Below are 17,117 nucleotides of genomic sequence, written 5' to 3' on the forward strand. Positions count from 1 at the left end.
AAATAAATGTACATCAGTTACAATTGGATATGCATATTGTATAACGGTTGGCTTGTACTACCGGTAAGTTAGCTTTTTACAAGTGTTTCCAACTGCATGTGTTATGCCCCGTGTAGGGCCTCAAACATGGCGTCCAACTGTTACTCGAGCATGTAAAAGCATCAATGCTTCATGATACATGTTAGTAAAACAGTTTAGACACAATAAATAATTTAAATTTTATTAAAAAGAACAATGCATTCATATTGGTAACATTTTGATGTATTTTTATTTACATATGTAAGTGCGTTCAAACAGCCTCGTCTTGAATCGCACATTTGTTGTTTTTCTTGGAGATCAACTTCAAATTTTATTTATTTTCCTTCGTAAAATTAAAGCGACACGTAAATCACGTATTCCATTTGTTCAAAACATGTTATTTATTAGCTAACAATTGCTAGTTGATTAAGGCATTCTTAACAGAAATGTCAGAAATTAGCAGTTAAAATTCCGTTAATTCATTGACGCCTTGGTTAATCGGTCAAACCTGCCGTTAACGAAACGAAAATAACTCTTAGTTTTCTTATTTATATGCTAAAAAATCGAATTAAAACGGTTTAAATATTTAAAACAATTATAGCCATTACCTTTAAAGCGTGATTTCGATTAAAAAACGATATCAAACACTTGCAAAAGACAATAATTCTATATTGTCATCGGTAAGGTGACGTGCGCCATTTGCAATTTATTGGGGAGGTTATTGGAACAGCGGAAGTAAATAGTTTGACGTTTTCCGGTAGGTCATAATTCGGAATCGTTTTGTTATTTCCGTCATAAAACTTTGTTTTGGTTTGCGAGATCTGTCAAAATAAACACAAACGCAAATTTCTTATAAAAGCTGTGTCACACATAACAGCTCTGAGAAGTAGCACAACTTGGATATTGCGTGCTACTTAATGCTAAAAAGTATGACAGTTTGTAAATTTTATGAAATGACGTCATGACCTCAATTTATATTGTTATTGTTGGACATTTCCAAATGCGACTTTCATTGCAGATTCTCTCTTTGGTATTTATGACTATTACTTATTTTATATACTAAAGCCTCCAAGGAAGCGCATTGCAAGGCCTTACGACGGTTTCTGCTTTTTAGTTTAGAAGTACCAAATATGCCAAGAAACTAATTTAAACATCTGTTTAAACCCATCAATGATCAAGAAACAAAATGTAAATATTGATCAGCTGACCTATCTAGATAACCAACACATTGTATCCCAATGTGACCCAAATTCGACGATGTAACGGTTACATGAAACAATATTTAGCAAATCATGAAAGAAATAATGAAAAGTTTAATAGCGCAAAATAATAATTTTAAACTCGGATGTATTACTTTGAAATGATTCCAAGACAATAATCATCCATTTAATCAATACATATAGGACATCGTCGAATTTAGGTGTCGTCGAATTTGGGTTGCGGTAGGATAGTCCCCTACCAGTTTCACAGGAGGGGACTTATGGTTTGCGCTCTGTGTGTCATTGAGTACGTCAGTCTGTCACACTTTTCTGGATCCTGCGATAACTTAAAAAGTTCTTCATATTTTTTCATGAAACTTGAAACATGGACAGATGGCTATATGGAGATTATGCACATCATTTCATTTTGTTCCTATGTCAAGAATTATGATTGCTATGGCAACATATAGACTAGAAATCTGCTGAAAATGGTGGATCCTGGACACTTTTTTTGCATCCTGCGATAACTTTAAAAGTTCTTCATAATTTTTCATGAAACTTGAAACATGATTAGATGGCAATATGGACATTATGCTCGTCAGTCCATTTTCTTCCTACGTCAAAAATTCTGGTTGCCATGGCAACAAATTTATATAAAGTTTAAACACACACAAATATCTGGCAATGATGGAGCCGGTAGGGGACATATATTGCCTGGCAATAGTCTTGTTATATCTGTCACTTGGAGCAGGCTTAAACATTCTTTTAAGGTCAATAGTTCATGTGAACCATAAAAAAATCTTTTGTTTGAGGGTGAAAATTGAATTTTTTAGAACATTCTGTTTATTTTGCATGGCATCTATGGATATCATTAATTAAGTATTTCAATATATGCAAATAAATTCCTTCTTTAACAATTCTGTTAAATATCTCATATTTTAAAGGTTTGAAGATATTAAAGAAAGTGGTCACAAACATTTACACAAGGAAGTGAACATATATTTATACACATAATATCTAAGCTAATTAATTTAACATTTATTTCAGAATGACAACATAAAAACAGTAGCTGAATAAGCTACACAAGTCACTTCCTTTGCACCAGCAATAACACTTTACCAAAATGGGAGGTGCAGTGTCTACTGGCAGGGACAATGATGAACTGGTGGATAACCTCAAAGATGCCGAATATATAAAATCACAATTAGTGGAGGATGTATTCCGGGCAGTAGACCGGGCAGACTACTATCTCCCGGGACATAAAGAGGCCGCTTACAAAGACCTGGCTTGGAGACATGACCACTTGCACTTGTCCGCTCCTTGTATATACTCAGAAGTCATGGAAGCCTTACAGTTGAAGCCTGGTTTATCATTTCTAAACTTGGGTAGCGGTCTTGGCTATCTGAGCACCATGGTTGGGCTGATTCTAGGTGTGAATATGTTGATGTTGTGATGTAGATTCGATGTATTCATTTTTATAATTGGCATTTTCAAGCATCCTTGAAATTGCATTCAAATCTAAGATACAAATTCTTTCTTTCTTAGCCCTGAAAGAGGGAAAATCAAACCTTTTTTATGAAAAGAGTAAACATATATCACTTCTTTTACTTCTAAAATTAAACAAATTAACCGTCTTACCAGCTAAAAGTACTTAATTTGAAGTTTTGGTTCTCATGATTGATTTACCATATAATAAATATCACATTATAGGCCCATATGGAGTAAACCATGGAGTTGAGCAGTTTGAGGATGTTGTTCAGTACGCAGAGGAGCGGCTTTCAGAATTCTTGAAGAGGAGTCCAGCAGTTGATAAGTTTGAGTTCTGTATGCCGAAGTTCATCGTTGGAAACTGCCTCAATCTGAACCCCGGGCACCTGTATGACCGTGTGTATGTAGGGGCCGGTTGTCCTCCAGAGCATGAGAACTACATGAAGAATTTGTTGAAAGTTGGAGGCATCTTGGTGATGCCACTGAATGACAGGGTACGTTTGTATTTAAACCACCTCGCTCTGGAAAAATTGGGTTTAATGCATGTTGCATAAAGTGTTGTCACAGATTATTCTGTGCTGTCTGCACAGGCTAATCACGGATGACACTTTACGCATAAACTGGATTTTCTCAACAAAGAGATATCCTTTAAACAAAAAAATTCTATAAAACTGGAAAGTGTCCTCCCTTTCCTAGAGCTAGTCTAATTTATTATTGTATTTAAGTTTACAGCTTGCCTACCTAATGACTAACATTAAAAGAAAAATAAATGGGTAAGTGTGGGAAAATTGAAAAAAAATTGCTCTGCATATTATACAAGAACATACAGTAGCGATATAGAGTAAAACCTGTTCATACAAAACCCTTCAAAATCTTCAATAACCTTAATAATCAGAACACCAGTGAATGTATTTATATCAATGGTAATGCTTTTTTCTAATAAGATGTGATTTAAGATCATGGATTGATATTACTATCTGAAATAAATAAAATACTAAAAGCAATTTTAATAAACTTATTTTTTTTTAAGTTTTTAGGAACGTGTTTTTTATTCCAGTTGATCCAGGCTAAAAGAGAAAGTGAAACAGAGTGGAGTGTAACCAACAAGTTACCTGTGTCCTTTGCCACACTTGCTTCCCCTCCGTTGGAGCCCCTGCCTGATCTGATTGACCTCCGTATGAACATTTTGTTGTCCTTGGGAAAGAGTAGCAAGTTTCTTGGTTTCACTATACAACAAACTTGATTCTCTTTGAAATGCATTTGGTATAGTATGGCGACTGATTACTGTTTCACTAGGATCTGTATTTTGTTCTTCCACTTCAAAATTATGTTCTTCACAAATATTTTAATTATGTAGGTGTCTACGACTTATAAACCTCATATATGTTTCCACTATTTGCAGTTCTGCAAAGTTTATTCAAATGCTTAAACCAGGGACCTCTTTTCATTGAAGTGTTCTGGGTTTGAGTGTCAAATTGGTGTAGATTGGGAGCTTCAATAATTGTTGTGATGTAAATACTTCTACTAGAAAAGGTGAAGCAAAACTGATTTGACCAGCATACATGTAGCACACATAAGTAGTCCAGATATAAACCTACTTGGAAGGAATAATGCCCTACGCTTTTTAAGCTTGCATGTTTTCAGTCATATATACACATTCCGTAGCAACAGATTTGTTTTTATCACATTTATAGGGAAAACTGTTATGTCACAGTCAATTTTGATTCTCTAATTTCTTTAATATAGCATGCCTCAATTGAATCTAGTGATGAAATTGGCTTAAAATGAACAATACTTTCACCATTTTATTGCCATGTACTGTGGCAATTTTACATGTTGTCATGAATTTTATGTTCAGTTAATTGTTTGTTCAATGTGCCTTAAAACGAAATGGTGCCAAAAACAAGGTACATTGGAAAATAGGCATCTTCCACCTCCTTTTATAAAAAATCCTGGAGTTTAAGTTAGCATATAGTAGCTTGATGATTAAAATACTGAAGATGATAATTAGGGATTAAATCCAAAACACTTATTTTTTAGTTTTACAACTCATGCCTTTAAACAGCATGCAATTTCACGTTTTTGTTAGTATGTGCTATGTATTGAATATCAAAATCATCCCCAAAATTTGTTCTGCATTTAGCTGAGGCACTTCAGCCAAACCTTCAGGAGCTCTGCCGTTGCACAGTACGCAGAGTTCTCAGAAGTAACATCTACAAGAGGCATCCAGACCTGACCAAAGTTCACAAGAGGAGGAAGAAGCAGAAGCCAGAGAAGAGGTCACATGGGGCCATGTCCAACATGAGCATCATGCCGTTCAGCATGGGAATGATGATCTTGCATCAGCTGGACAGGGACAGTGACAGCGATAACAGCATGCAGGAGCATTACTTGTTGGAAGAAGAGGGAGATGAAAGTCCTGATCATAGTAGGGATCTTGACAGGGACTCTGGAGGTGAACCTGTAGAGATTGAAAGTGATGTTGAGGAAGAGGAGGCTAGGGATATAGCACAAGATGCTACATTTTCTACAGATGATGAGGGTGATGTTCGGGATAAGAATGCTGCCTGTAATAATGATGATAAACATTGGGGACAAGAACACAAGACTGTGGATGATATAGCATCTGGAGAGGTGAATGAAACAAATGGGAAACAAATGTTGGATAATGGACCTAAAGATGCAAAAGATGATGGTTCGGAGAAGGATGATGAAAAGCACAGTGATTATGCAAGTGATGAGGAGCATGATAATGTTGATAATGATGTGATACAGGAAGTAAAAGAGGCAAACAGAGTTGCTAGCAAGAACAATGAACAAAATGGACACACTGATGCCAAAATGTTTAGGATAAATGACTTCATATCAAATGTGGTATCTTCCTCCAATAATTGCATGCCAGGACCAAGTGAAGATGTAACCCCACCTGACGCTGATTGGTCCGATAACAGTGATGAAGGAGAAGACAGACAATACAACGTGGAGGAATTCATAAAACAGGGAGCCAGATCTACAGCTCCTAAGCAAAGGTATTCCTCTACAACCAGTGTGGATACTTCCACTACTAGTGGGATTGGTTCATTTGTTGAAGAACATTTTGACTTGGAAATGGGGGGTAGGTCCTTTGGGGAAAAGACCTCCTGCTTGTTTAGCCCAGTAGAAGAGCCTCACAGTTCGAGGCAACGTCGCCGTGGTAACATGGATATCGAGGAAGATCTAGAGGAAGACGGTCAAGAAGAAGATGTCAGTGAGCCGATACGCGCCTCTCTGACGGACTTCATGAGGGAAGATATTGACACCTTACCTCTGCCTCTTGCAATGAAGTCCTTCCTGAAATACTACAGACACTAAGTAGAAATCTTATCTGTACAGTTTTACAATGAAAACCATGAATGTCTCCTTGTTTAAAATTTCCCATTGGTGTTTCTATTTTAATTAGAATTTATTTTGCCTGGGACTAGTCTTCTGATGATGATTCTTCGGTGATTGTTAAGTTAGTATTATTTCAAACTTCATATTATGACTTACGCATTTAAAAAATTACCTTAAAAAGTCTGACTCATAAGATTACATTAATTTAACATCTTTGTGGATATTATTTTTTTAGCTCACCTGTCACGAAGTGACATGGTGAGCTTATGTGACCGTGTGATGTCCGGCATCCGTATGTGTGTGCGTGCGTCCGTCAACAATTTGTTTGTGTAGACAATAGAGGTCACAGTTTTCATCCAATCTTTATGAAATTTGGTCAGAATGTTTATCTTGATGAAATCTGGGTTGGGATAGTATTTGGGTCATCTAGGGTAAAAAACTAGGTCACTAGGTCAAAAACTAGGTCACATAATTGGTCAAATAATAGAAAAACCTTGTGTAGACAATAGAGGTCGCAGTTTTCATCCAATCTTTATGAAATTTGGTCAGAATGTTTATCTCGATGTAATCTGGGTTGGGAAAGTATTTGGGTCATCTTGGGTCAAAAACTAGGTCACTAGGTCAAAAACTAGGTCAAATAATAGAAAAACCTTGTGTAGACATTAGAAGTCGCAGTTTTCATCCAATCTTTATGAAATTTGGTCAGAATGTTTATCTTGATGAAATCTGGGTTGGGATTGTATTTGGGTCATCTGAGGTAAAAAACTAGGTCACTAGGTCAAATAATAGAAAAAACGTCAACAATTTGTTTGTGTAGACAGTAGAGGTCACAGTTTTCATCCAATCTTTATGAAATTTGGTCAGAATGTTTATCTTTAGGAAATCTGGGTTGGGATTGTATTTGGGTCATCTGGGGTCAAAAACTAGGTCACTAGGTAAAAAACTAGGTCACGAGGTCAAAAACTAGGTCACTAGGTCAAGTAATAGAAAAACCTTGTATAGACAATAAAGGTCACAGTTTTCATCCAATTTTTATGAAATTTGGTCAGAATGTTTATCTTGATGAAATCTGGGTTGGGATTGTATTTGGGTCATCTGGGGTCAAAAACAAGGTCACTAGGTCAAATAAAAAAAACAACCTTGTGTAGACAATAGAGGTCACAGTTTTCATCCAATCTTTATAAAATTTGACCAGAATGTTTTATCTTGATGAAATCTGGATTGGGATTGTATTTGGGTCACCTGGGGTCAAAAACTAGGTCACTAGGTCAAATAATAGAAAAACCTTGTGTAGACAATAGAGGTCACAGTTTTCATCTAATCTTTATGAAATTTGGTCAGAATGTTTATCTTGATGAAATCTGGGTTGGGATTGTATTTGGTTAGTCAGGTGAGCGATTCAGGGCCATCATGGCCCTCTTGTTTAGTAATTTTTGCCTGAATGCTTAGAACATTTTCTGTAGATGTGAACTTTCACTTTGTTAAGTTTGGTAAACTTGTCACATGGTATGTAGAAAACTTTTACATTAATTTCACAATTATGTTACACATATCAGTTACCCACAAATATCATTATTTATCATGCTCTGTATGACATTTGAAAGTCACATGTGGAATGTATCAGTATCACAAGACCTGAACAAAATTTGACATTGGTATTTTCTTCGGATACAATTCTTTTGCTTTACTTTAAAAAGCATTTGTTTATCATACAATTGAAAAAAAAGACACTGTAAATATTTATGTTTCAATTTATTTACTTTAAGTATGCTTAAATTGGTTTAATTTATTACTGGTATTTGAGTACAGATATCTGCACTTTTTATTGTATGCAATATTAAAATACATGCACTTCCAAGTACAGGGACCTTGTATGGTTAAAAATGTGTTGCATATAGTTAGTAAATGAGTTCAGCTTTTTATGCCCCCCGTAGGGTGGCATATAGCAGTTGAACTGTCCATCAGTCAGTATGCCAGTATGTCAGTCAGTCTGTCCGTCCGTTCGAAAAAAACTTTAACATTGGCCATAACATTTTCACTATTGAAGAAAGCAACTTGATGTTTGGCATGCATGTGTATCTCATGGAGCTGAACATTTTGAGTGGTGAAAGGTGAAGGTCAAGGTCATCCTTCAAGGTCAAATGTCAAATATATGGCGTCTGTCCATCCGAAAACTTTAACATTGGCCATAACTTTTTCAATATTGAAGATAGCAACTTGATATTTGGCATGCATGTGCATCTCACGGAGCTGCACATTTTGAGTGGTGAAAGGTGAAGGTCAAGGTCATCCTTCAAGATCAAATGTCCAATATATGGCGTCTGTCCGTCCGTCCAAAAACTTTAACATTGGACATAACTTTTTCACAATTGAAGATAGCAACTTGATATTTGGCATGCATGTGTATCTCATGGAGCTGAACATTTTGAGTGGTGAAAGGTGAAGGTCAAGGTCATCCTTTAAGGTCAAATGTCAAATATATGGCGTCTGTCCGTCCGAAAACTTTAACATTGGCCATAACTTTTTCAATATTGAAGATAGCAACTTGATATTTGGCATGCATGTGTATCTCATGAAGCTGCACATTTTGAGTGGTGGAAGTTCAAGGTCAAGGTCATCCTTCAAGGTCAAAGGTCAACAACAACAACAAAATATTTTTCAAAGCGGCATTCTCATGAAGCTGCACGTTTTGAGTGGTGGAAGTTCAAGGTCAAGGTGATCCTTCAAGGTCAAAGGTAAAAAAAAATAATTCAAAATTCAAAACGGCGTTCTCATGAAGCTGCACATTTTGAGTGGTGGAAGTTCAAGGTCAAGGCCATCCTTCAAGGTCAAAGGTCAAAAAAAAAATCAAAGCGGCGCAATAGGGGGCATTGTGTTTCTGACGAACATATCTCTTGTTATTATTGTATATTATGGCAAATGTTTGATGGCATATAATATTGGGATCTTGCTTTTTTATGGTCACAATTTATATTGTGATCATTAATATTGTTCAATCTATCACAAAGAAACTTTTGGTATTTGACTACGACTGCTATATACCACGATTTATCGCTTAGCTTTAACGCTTTAAAGAGGTCCATGTTTTGCTGCATTCAACAAAAGATATAGGGCTCCATTTGTATTTTCTACATGAAAGTAATTTTCCCTGATATGCCATGCATATTTCATTTGTATGGGTGTGATAAATAAGTACTATTTGCCTAATATTTGCCTACATCAACGATCTCTTTGCTCTATCATTAAATGTAAATGCATTGTGTTTCAAGAACTGAGTTTTTATTTATTCTTTATATTATCTGGTACTAATGTAAACTTCAGAATCTATTACAATTTACAAATAATGATGTTATAATCACTACGTAATACTTTCTTTTTCAATTTAAATATAAGACTGTTTATATGCTGCCATAATTTAGACAATGTGATTCTTAAGGTGTTTAATGAGATTATGAGAATATTAAAAAAGATGGTGTATTGGGAGGGACAGAGAATAAGATTCTGTGAAAATCTTAACAACATATCTATATGAACAGAAATAAAAATAATTTTGCGGTTGAACATTCAAAGTTGTGTGTCTCAATTACACATACCTCATACACATATCTTGGTTCACCAAATGATTACAAGAGACTGAACAATTCTTTGCATGAAAAAATCCATATATGCACAAACATGTTTTTAGCTCCACTGGCCAAAGGCCAGCGGGGCTTATGTCATGGTCCTGTGTCCGTCGTGTGTGCGTCCGTACGTGCGTCCGTGGGTGCGTGCGTTAACTTTTTCTTTAAACATCTTCTTCTCCTAAACTACTCGTCCAAATCTGATGAAATTTCTCAGGAATGTTCCTGTGGTGAACCTCTTTCAAATTTGTTCAAATTATGCCCCTGGGGTCAAATTTGACCCTGCCCCGGGGGGTCAAAAAATTGAAAATTTGCGTATATAAGGCCTATTTTGTGCAAACTTTAAAAAAATTCTTGTCCATAACCATTAGGCCTAGGGCTACCAAATTTGGTATGTATTGACATCTTATAGTCCTCTACCAAGTTTGTTCAAATTATGCCCCTGGGGTCAAATTTGACCCTGCCCCGGGGGGTCAAAAAATTGAAAATTTGCTTTGAAAGGCCTATTTTGTGCAAACTTTAAAAATCTTCTTGTCCGTAACCATTGGGCCTAGGGTTACCAAATTTGCTATGTAGTGACATCTTATAGTCCTCTACCAAGTTTGTTCAAATTATGCCCCTGGGGTTAAATTTTACCCTGCCCCGGGGGGTCAAAACATTGAAAATTTGCTTATATAAGGCCTATTTGTGCAAACTTTAAAAATCTTTTTGTCCATAACCGTATGGCATAGGGCTACCAAATTTGCCATGTAGTGACATCTTATAGTCCTCTACCAAGTTTGTTCAAATTATGCCCCTGGTGTCAAATTTGACCCTGCCCCGGGGGGTTAAAAAATTGAAAATTTGCTTATATAAGGCCTATTTTGTTCAAACTTTAAAAATCTTCTTGTCCATAACCATTGGGCCTAGGGCTACCAAATTTGCTATGTAGTGACATCTTATAGTCCTCTACCAAGTTTGTTCAAAATATGCCTCTGGGGTTAAATTTTACCCTGCCCCGGGGGGTCAAAACATTGAAAATTTGCTTATATAAGGCCTATTTGTGCAAACTTTAAAAATCTTCTTGTCCATAACCGTATGGCATAGGGCTACCAAATTTGGTATGTACTGACATCTTATTGTCCTCTACCAAGTTTGTTCAAATTATGCCCCTGGGCTCAAATTTGACCCTGCGCCGGGGGGTTAAAAAATTGAAAATTTGCTTATATAAGGCCTATTTTGTGCAAACTTTAAAATCTTCTTGTCCATAACCATTGGGCCTAGGGCTACCAAATTTTGTATGTAGTGACATCTTATAGTCCTCTATCAAGTTTGTTCAAATTATGCCCCTGGGGTCTAATTTGACCCTGCCCCGGGGGGGTCAAAAAATCGAACATTTGCTTATATAAGGCCTATTTTGTGTAAACTTTAAAAATCTTCTTGTCCATAACCATTGGGCCAAGGGCTACCAAATTTGGTATGTAGTGACATCTTATAGTCCTCTACCAAGTTTGTTCAAATTATGTCCCTGGGGTCAAATTTGACCCTGCCCCGGGGGGTCAAAAAATTGAAAATTTGCTTATATAAGGCCTATTTTGTGAAAACTTAAAAAATCTTCTCGTCCATAACCATTTGGCCTAGGGCTACCAAATTTGGTATGTAGTGACATCTAATATTCCCCTACCAAGTTTGTTCAAATTATGCCCCTGGGGTCAAATTTGACCCTGCCCTGGGGGGTCAAAAAATCGAAAATTTGCTTATATAAGGCCTATTTTGTGCAAACTTTAAAAATCTTCTTGTCCATAACCATTGGGCCTAGGGCTACCAAATTTGCAATGTACTGACATCTTATAGTCCTCTACCAAGTTTGTTCAAATTATGCCCCTGGTGTCAAATTTGACCCTGCCCCGGGGGGTTAAAAAATTGAAAATTTGCTTATATAAGGCCTATTTTGTGCAAACTTTAAAAATCTTCTTGTCCATAACCATTGGGCCTAGGGCTACCAAATTTGGTATGTAGTGACATCTTATAGTCCTCTACCAAGTTTGTTCAAATTATGCCCCTGGGGTCAAATTTGACCCTGCCCCGGGGGTTAAAAAATTGAAAATTTGCTTATATAAGGCCTATTTTGTGCAAACTTTAAAAATCTTCTTGTCCATAACCATCGGGCCTAGGGCTACCAAATTTTGTATGTAGTGACATCTTATAGTCCTCTATCAAGTTTGTTCAAATTATGCCTCTGGGGCCTAATTTGACCCTGCCCCGGGGGGTCAAAAAATTGAACATTTGCTTATATAAGGCCTATTTTGTGTAAACTTTAAAAATCTTCTTGTCCATAACCATTGGGCCAAGGGCTACCAAATTTGGTATGTAGTGACATCTTATAGTCCTCTACCAAGTTTGTTCAAATTATGCCCCTGGGGTCAAATTTGACCCTGCCCCGGGGGGTCAAAAAATTGAAAATTTGCTTATATAAGGCCTATTTTGTGAAAACTTAAAAAATCTTCTCGTCCATAACCATTGGGCCTAGGGCTACCAAATTTGGTATGTAGTGACATTTAATAGTCCTCTACCAAGTTTGTTCAAATTATGCCCCTGGGGTCAAATTTGACCCTGCCCTGGGGGTCAAAAAATCGAAAATTTGCTTATATAAGGCCTATTTTGTGCAAACTTTAAAAATCTTCTTGTCCATAACTGTATGGCATAGGGCTACCAAATTTGGTATGTAATGACATCTTATAGTCCTCTACCAAGTTTGTTCAAATTAAGCCCCTGGGATAAAATTTGACCGTTCCCCAGGGGTCACAAAATTGAACATATGCTTATATTGGGCCCATTTCGTGCAAACTATAAAAATCTTGTCCATAACCATTGTGCCTATTTCTACCAAATTCGGTAGGTAGTGACATCTAATAGTTCTCTACTTAGTTTGTTCAAATTATGCCCCTAGGAACAAATTTGACCTTGCCCCAGGGGTCACAAAAATGATCATATGCTTAAATAAGGCCTATTTTGTGCAAACTTTAAAAATCTTCTTGTTCTTAATTATAGAGCCTAGGGCTACTAAATTTGGTATGTAGTGATATCTAATAGTCCTCTACCAAATTTGTTCAAATTATTCCCCTGGGCTCAAATTTGACCCGGCCCCGGGGGTCACAAAACTGAATATATGACGTTTACCAGTGGAGATTACTGCGGCCGTTTGGCTGTGACCAACAACAACATCAACATCTTGTCAACATGAGATAAAACCCTGTCATTTAGTGCCATTTTAGGTCAGATGGTGACTGCTTACAAAGGCATTGAAGTAAGAACATGTGTTATGAATGTTTTTCTTATAAACTGAAAAAAGTTGGGTTTTATTTAAATATGTCGAAAGTGACCATATATCCGGATGAAAATATTTTGGATGACATGTTAATTTCATGTCTTTTTTGTAGTGTTAAAACCAGTTTAATGATATATTATTGATTTTAAAAACACAACTTCCATGAACATAATTATTTCAAGGAAAGTCAATATATGATACTGCACGGTAAACTCAAACTTTGTATCCAAGAGAAGGTGTTGAAATTAATGGAGTGCAATGTTCTTAACTATCGTATATGCTGCTTTTTAATAACTAATGATTCATTGTTCCATTTGTGAATCGTGACTGATCATGAATTGTTGAAATGATTGTCAATTGCTCAACAATCCATATATATTTCTGACCATTTTATAATTTTGTTAATATAAGTTATGAATTGATCTTAGAAGTCAAATGTGTTACTTAATTAAATACATTTATAAATATAAAGAAATAATCTTTAGATTATCATAATATTCTCAGGCCTGTTGGTCTTAGGGATGTGTGGGTTGATGAGCAATTTCTCCTTTTATCACAATTATTTCTACCCTACCTGATCATTTCCTTCATATTCCATTTTAATTCAATTGACGTCTGCAACCTCTTTCAAATTGGGAAAGTCCAAAATGTGTTGTTTGGTAAAGGGTTAAAGCATTTTGATTCCTATGGGTCTTGTGAATCTGTTTCAAATCAAATGCGTAGATTTGATCTTCAGCATCTAAAAATATGTGAAATAGTAAGAACGACAATATCTTTTGGAGAGATAAATGTACCTACGTTATAAGCAAAGGACCTGTGCAACAATTCCCAGGCTTTTTTGTCTGTTTAGTTAACACGGTAGTAACTTTTTCCATATATAAAAATGCTCACCCTTCCAACTTTAAGCGCCCAGTGGGACGAGGGATAGAAAGAGAAAGTCACATGCTTGAGTACATTTCATTCCATGCGCATTACACGTTTTTTTCGCGAAGAAAAAACAGTGGAGCGATACAGGGCCATCATGGCCCTCTTGTTAAAATAATACTTGGTCTCGGAAATAAGTGACATATTCAGTTTAAGAAATGTGCTTTGGTGTAGACTAAGGGATATTGTTTAAGGTTGGCCCAGTTTGTGGCAAAAAAGGATTTTTTCTGTTATGTAAACACACACTGTACCGGTTTTGTAAAAACCATAAAACTAATTCTAAATACAAAGTGTGTTAATCGAGATTATTCACTTGTCATCCATTTTAGCAACAATTTGGAATTCTCGTGTATTAAGATTACTTAACAATTGGGATAAAGAATAAAATTTAAATACAGAATAATCTGAATGTATTAGCACAAGGTTTTACATTTTTTAGTGTTCCCATGCATTCGTATATTTGCCTTTGCATTAATGGTTATGTTTTTTTTCTTGCTGCTTATTGTAAATCATGTGCACCTAAGTGATGTGTTGTTGCAAGCTATACATAAAACAGAATGTTACTTGTTTTATTTATGCAGAATAAACCCAACTCTTATTTACAATCTGTGTGTATTCAAATATTTCTAGTTGATCATGGTACACAATTTAAAGTAAACAGTATCAATGTACCACAATTGGTATTCTGTTCAGCATTTCCATACTTTTGTTGCTGTGCTTATTGTTAGCTCACCTGAGCACAATGTGGGGTGGAGTATTTTTCCTTATGTGTAAATAGTAAAACCTGGTTAACACTCTTAAGTCACATTTATAGTCCAATCTTTATGGAACTTGGTCAGAACATTTGTTCTAATGATATCTGGGCTGAGGTCTAAAAGAGTTCCTGTCTGTTGAAAGTATGGCTGCCAGTGTCTGAGCATTGTTTTACTCTCTGGTTTATATATTGGCCAAGTTTGAAAATGGTTTCAGAAACATCTAAAAAAGTTGCTTAGAGCAGTTCAGTTCCATGAAGTCTCAGGTGAGTGACCATGGGCCTCTGGCCCTCTTGTTCTCAATATATTGGTTGATATCAAATTGGCATTCACTTTGCATTCACAATTGCACCTGACAAGTTTTAACAAAAGGATAATTAAGTCTCTGACCTGTAATTTGCAACAGTTTATCTTATTCCCTGATATTGTTTACAGATCTACATCATATGAAAATAGTCTAAATCAGGTGGAAAACTGAGTCAAAATGTCCAGCATACCAGTGAAGTTATACATTTTACACATGCAGACATGATAATTTTGTGATTAAAGGCTTAATCACTTGTAAATGTTGTAAAGCTATGTTTTTGTTTATCTGTTCCTATGTTTATATGTTTATAACTTTGATTACTTTATGCTTGTTTATTGCTGTAAAAAATCACAGTGTTTTTTTTCAGTTAAGATTTAAGACCTAGTTTGAAATCATAACAGTGCTGCGTTATCACATATTTCAGCCACATCATGCAAAAATTGGTTTTATGCCATATGTGGTAATTATTGCTTTGTTGTTAAATCAAGAATTGCTTGTCAAAAAATAAGATTAATCGTCAAATTGTTACATTCTGCTTTATTTAAAGTAACAAATTTATCAAATTTATCCGTTTAAATCTATTTACCTGTAACTTTTATAGAGAAAATCTACTATAAATCATAATCCTGTTATATTGTTCACATCTGTTCTGTATGTTGCTTTGAATAAATGGTTGGATAACCATCAAACATTGTAGCATCTTGAACTTCTTGCTTTTACTAATAATGCATTCCACTAGGGCTTATTGGGTCATTGTCGACCTGCAATGGCCCACAAGCCACCCGGTGGTGACTAGAAGCAGATTCATTTCACCCTGTGGTGACTTCAAGCCGACAGTAGTCACCCCCGGGTGACATGAAGCCGATTCTAGTCACCCTAGGGTGACTTCAAGCCATTTCTGGTCGACAATGACCCAATGCGCATCGGCTTGAAGTCACCCTAGGGTGACAATCAGCTTGAAGTCACTCCTAGGGTGACAAGAATCGGCTTCTAGTCACCCCTGGATGACTTGTGGGCCATTTCAGGTCGACAATGACCCAATGAGCTCCACTAGGCCATGAGTATGATCAATCTTTCACTCTGTGGTTACCTTAGTTGTAACCCTTAACGGATTTATTTACAGAATTTTGGCATTTTTGAAGTAAGTAATTTAATGAAACAACTTGAAAGGTATCAAAAAGCTCAAGCTTATAAATTTGAAAATAATTTTAATCTAAAAAAGATTTTCTAAATATGTACCGGTAGGCACTTGGATTCAAAGCAGGGTTGCTCAGTCACCTTAACTATCAAACAATAACAATTTCAGCTTGTAGTTATTTAATGAGCAGTTTTCCCTTTATAGTGCAATTTCTGCTCTTTTGACACAACAACTACCTAAAACAATTAATTAGCATACTGTATCATTAGGGCACACTACTGTCCCTCTGAAATTACATCAGAGCTTTTCTAGACTGTAATTTTTCTCACATATCATTCAATTTAAACGTAATTTTCCACAAATGATCTCACATAGATATGGCATGTCACCGTGTGAAGACAGTGTGTTATATGTGCAAGACCTGTGATCTTAGTGAACAAAGATCTAATTAGGTCATAATACATATTGTATGGACTATAAGGTTGTCCCTGATCAGTCAGTTCTAAAATAACAAAAAATATATGGTCATCATATGAAGACTGTTGGTCATGACATGTGTCCAAACATCTACGTCACACTTAAAATATCAAATATCAAGTTTTGGGATTATATGTGTGTTTGGCCTGTTACTTCTGACAACAAGAAATATGGTAATACCATGAAGTCATGATACTTTGGGCATATGAATTTATTCAGATTTTCAAAGAAACCTGCCCATACGAATAATGTTTCATGATCCATCACGTATACAGTGTAACATCATCATGTGGAATGTACAAAAGCATCATGTCCCAACTTTGAAGATAGCTTATTCCATACTTTGTACATTCCACAACTAATGAAGTTTTAAACCATACAGTGGATACAACTGGAAACAAGAGGGCCTGAAAGGCCCAAGGTCGCTCACCTGAGATACCAAGATATTATTGGGACAAATCTTCTGACCAAGTTTCATGAAGATCAGAAAATAAATCTCTAGAGTGTTAACAAGG

At 36.0% G+C, this 17,117-nt stretch overlaps 2 protein-coding genes across 10 annotated transcripts in view; one reads left to right on the top strand and one right to left on the bottom strand.

The window, feature by feature from the left end:
* LOC127844401 (uncharacterized) overlaps positions 1-769 on the bottom strand; it is a 53,042-nt gene extending 52,273 nt beyond the window's left edge. The window contains exon 1 of one of the 3 annotated variants that reach the window (XM_052374546.1): positions 627-769. The gene's annotated coding sequence lies outside the window, so the exon portion shown is untranslated. Of the gene's footprint in view, positions 1-61; positions 139-275; positions 541-626 lie in introns of those variants that run through there. The other 2 variants (XM_052374547.1, XM_052374548.1) reach the window with 2 other exon arrangements.
* LOC127844406 (protein-L-isoaspartate O-methyltransferase domain-containing protein 2-like) lies at positions 127-15,681 on the top strand. Of its 7 annotated transcripts, none has more exons than XR_008032710.1 (6): positions 781-945; positions 2,265-2,647; positions 2,928-3,199; positions 3,763-3,880; positions 4,849-8,213; positions 8,542-15,681. XR_008032710.1 is itself a non-coding variant. In XM_052374561.1 (5 exons), the coding sequence occupies exons 2-5, from the start codon at positions 2,341-2,343 to the stop codon at positions 6,054-6,056; spliced, it is 1,905 nt and encodes a 634-aa protein (XP_052230521.1). In that variant the 5' UTR covers positions 127-180; positions 2,265-2,340; the 3' UTR covers positions 6,057-15,681. The 7 variants fall into 7 exon arrangements, 3 of the variants coding, with proteins under 3 accessions (XP_052230521.1, XP_052230519.1, XP_052230520.1); XR_008032711.1 differs by having other exon boundaries at positions 4,849-7,004; positions 7,190-15,681; XR_008032712.1 differs by having other exon boundaries at positions 4,849-7,004; positions 7,198-15,681.
* Positions 15,682-17,117: the final 1,436 nt, after the last annotated feature.

This window comes from Dreissena polymorpha, chromosome 9 (assembly GCF_020536995.1).
Source record: "Dreissena polymorpha isolate Duluth1 chromosome 9, UMN_Dpol_1.0, whole genome shotgun sequence".
NCBI lineage: Eukaryota > Metazoa > Mollusca > Bivalvia > Myida > Dreissenidae > Dreissena > Dreissena polymorpha.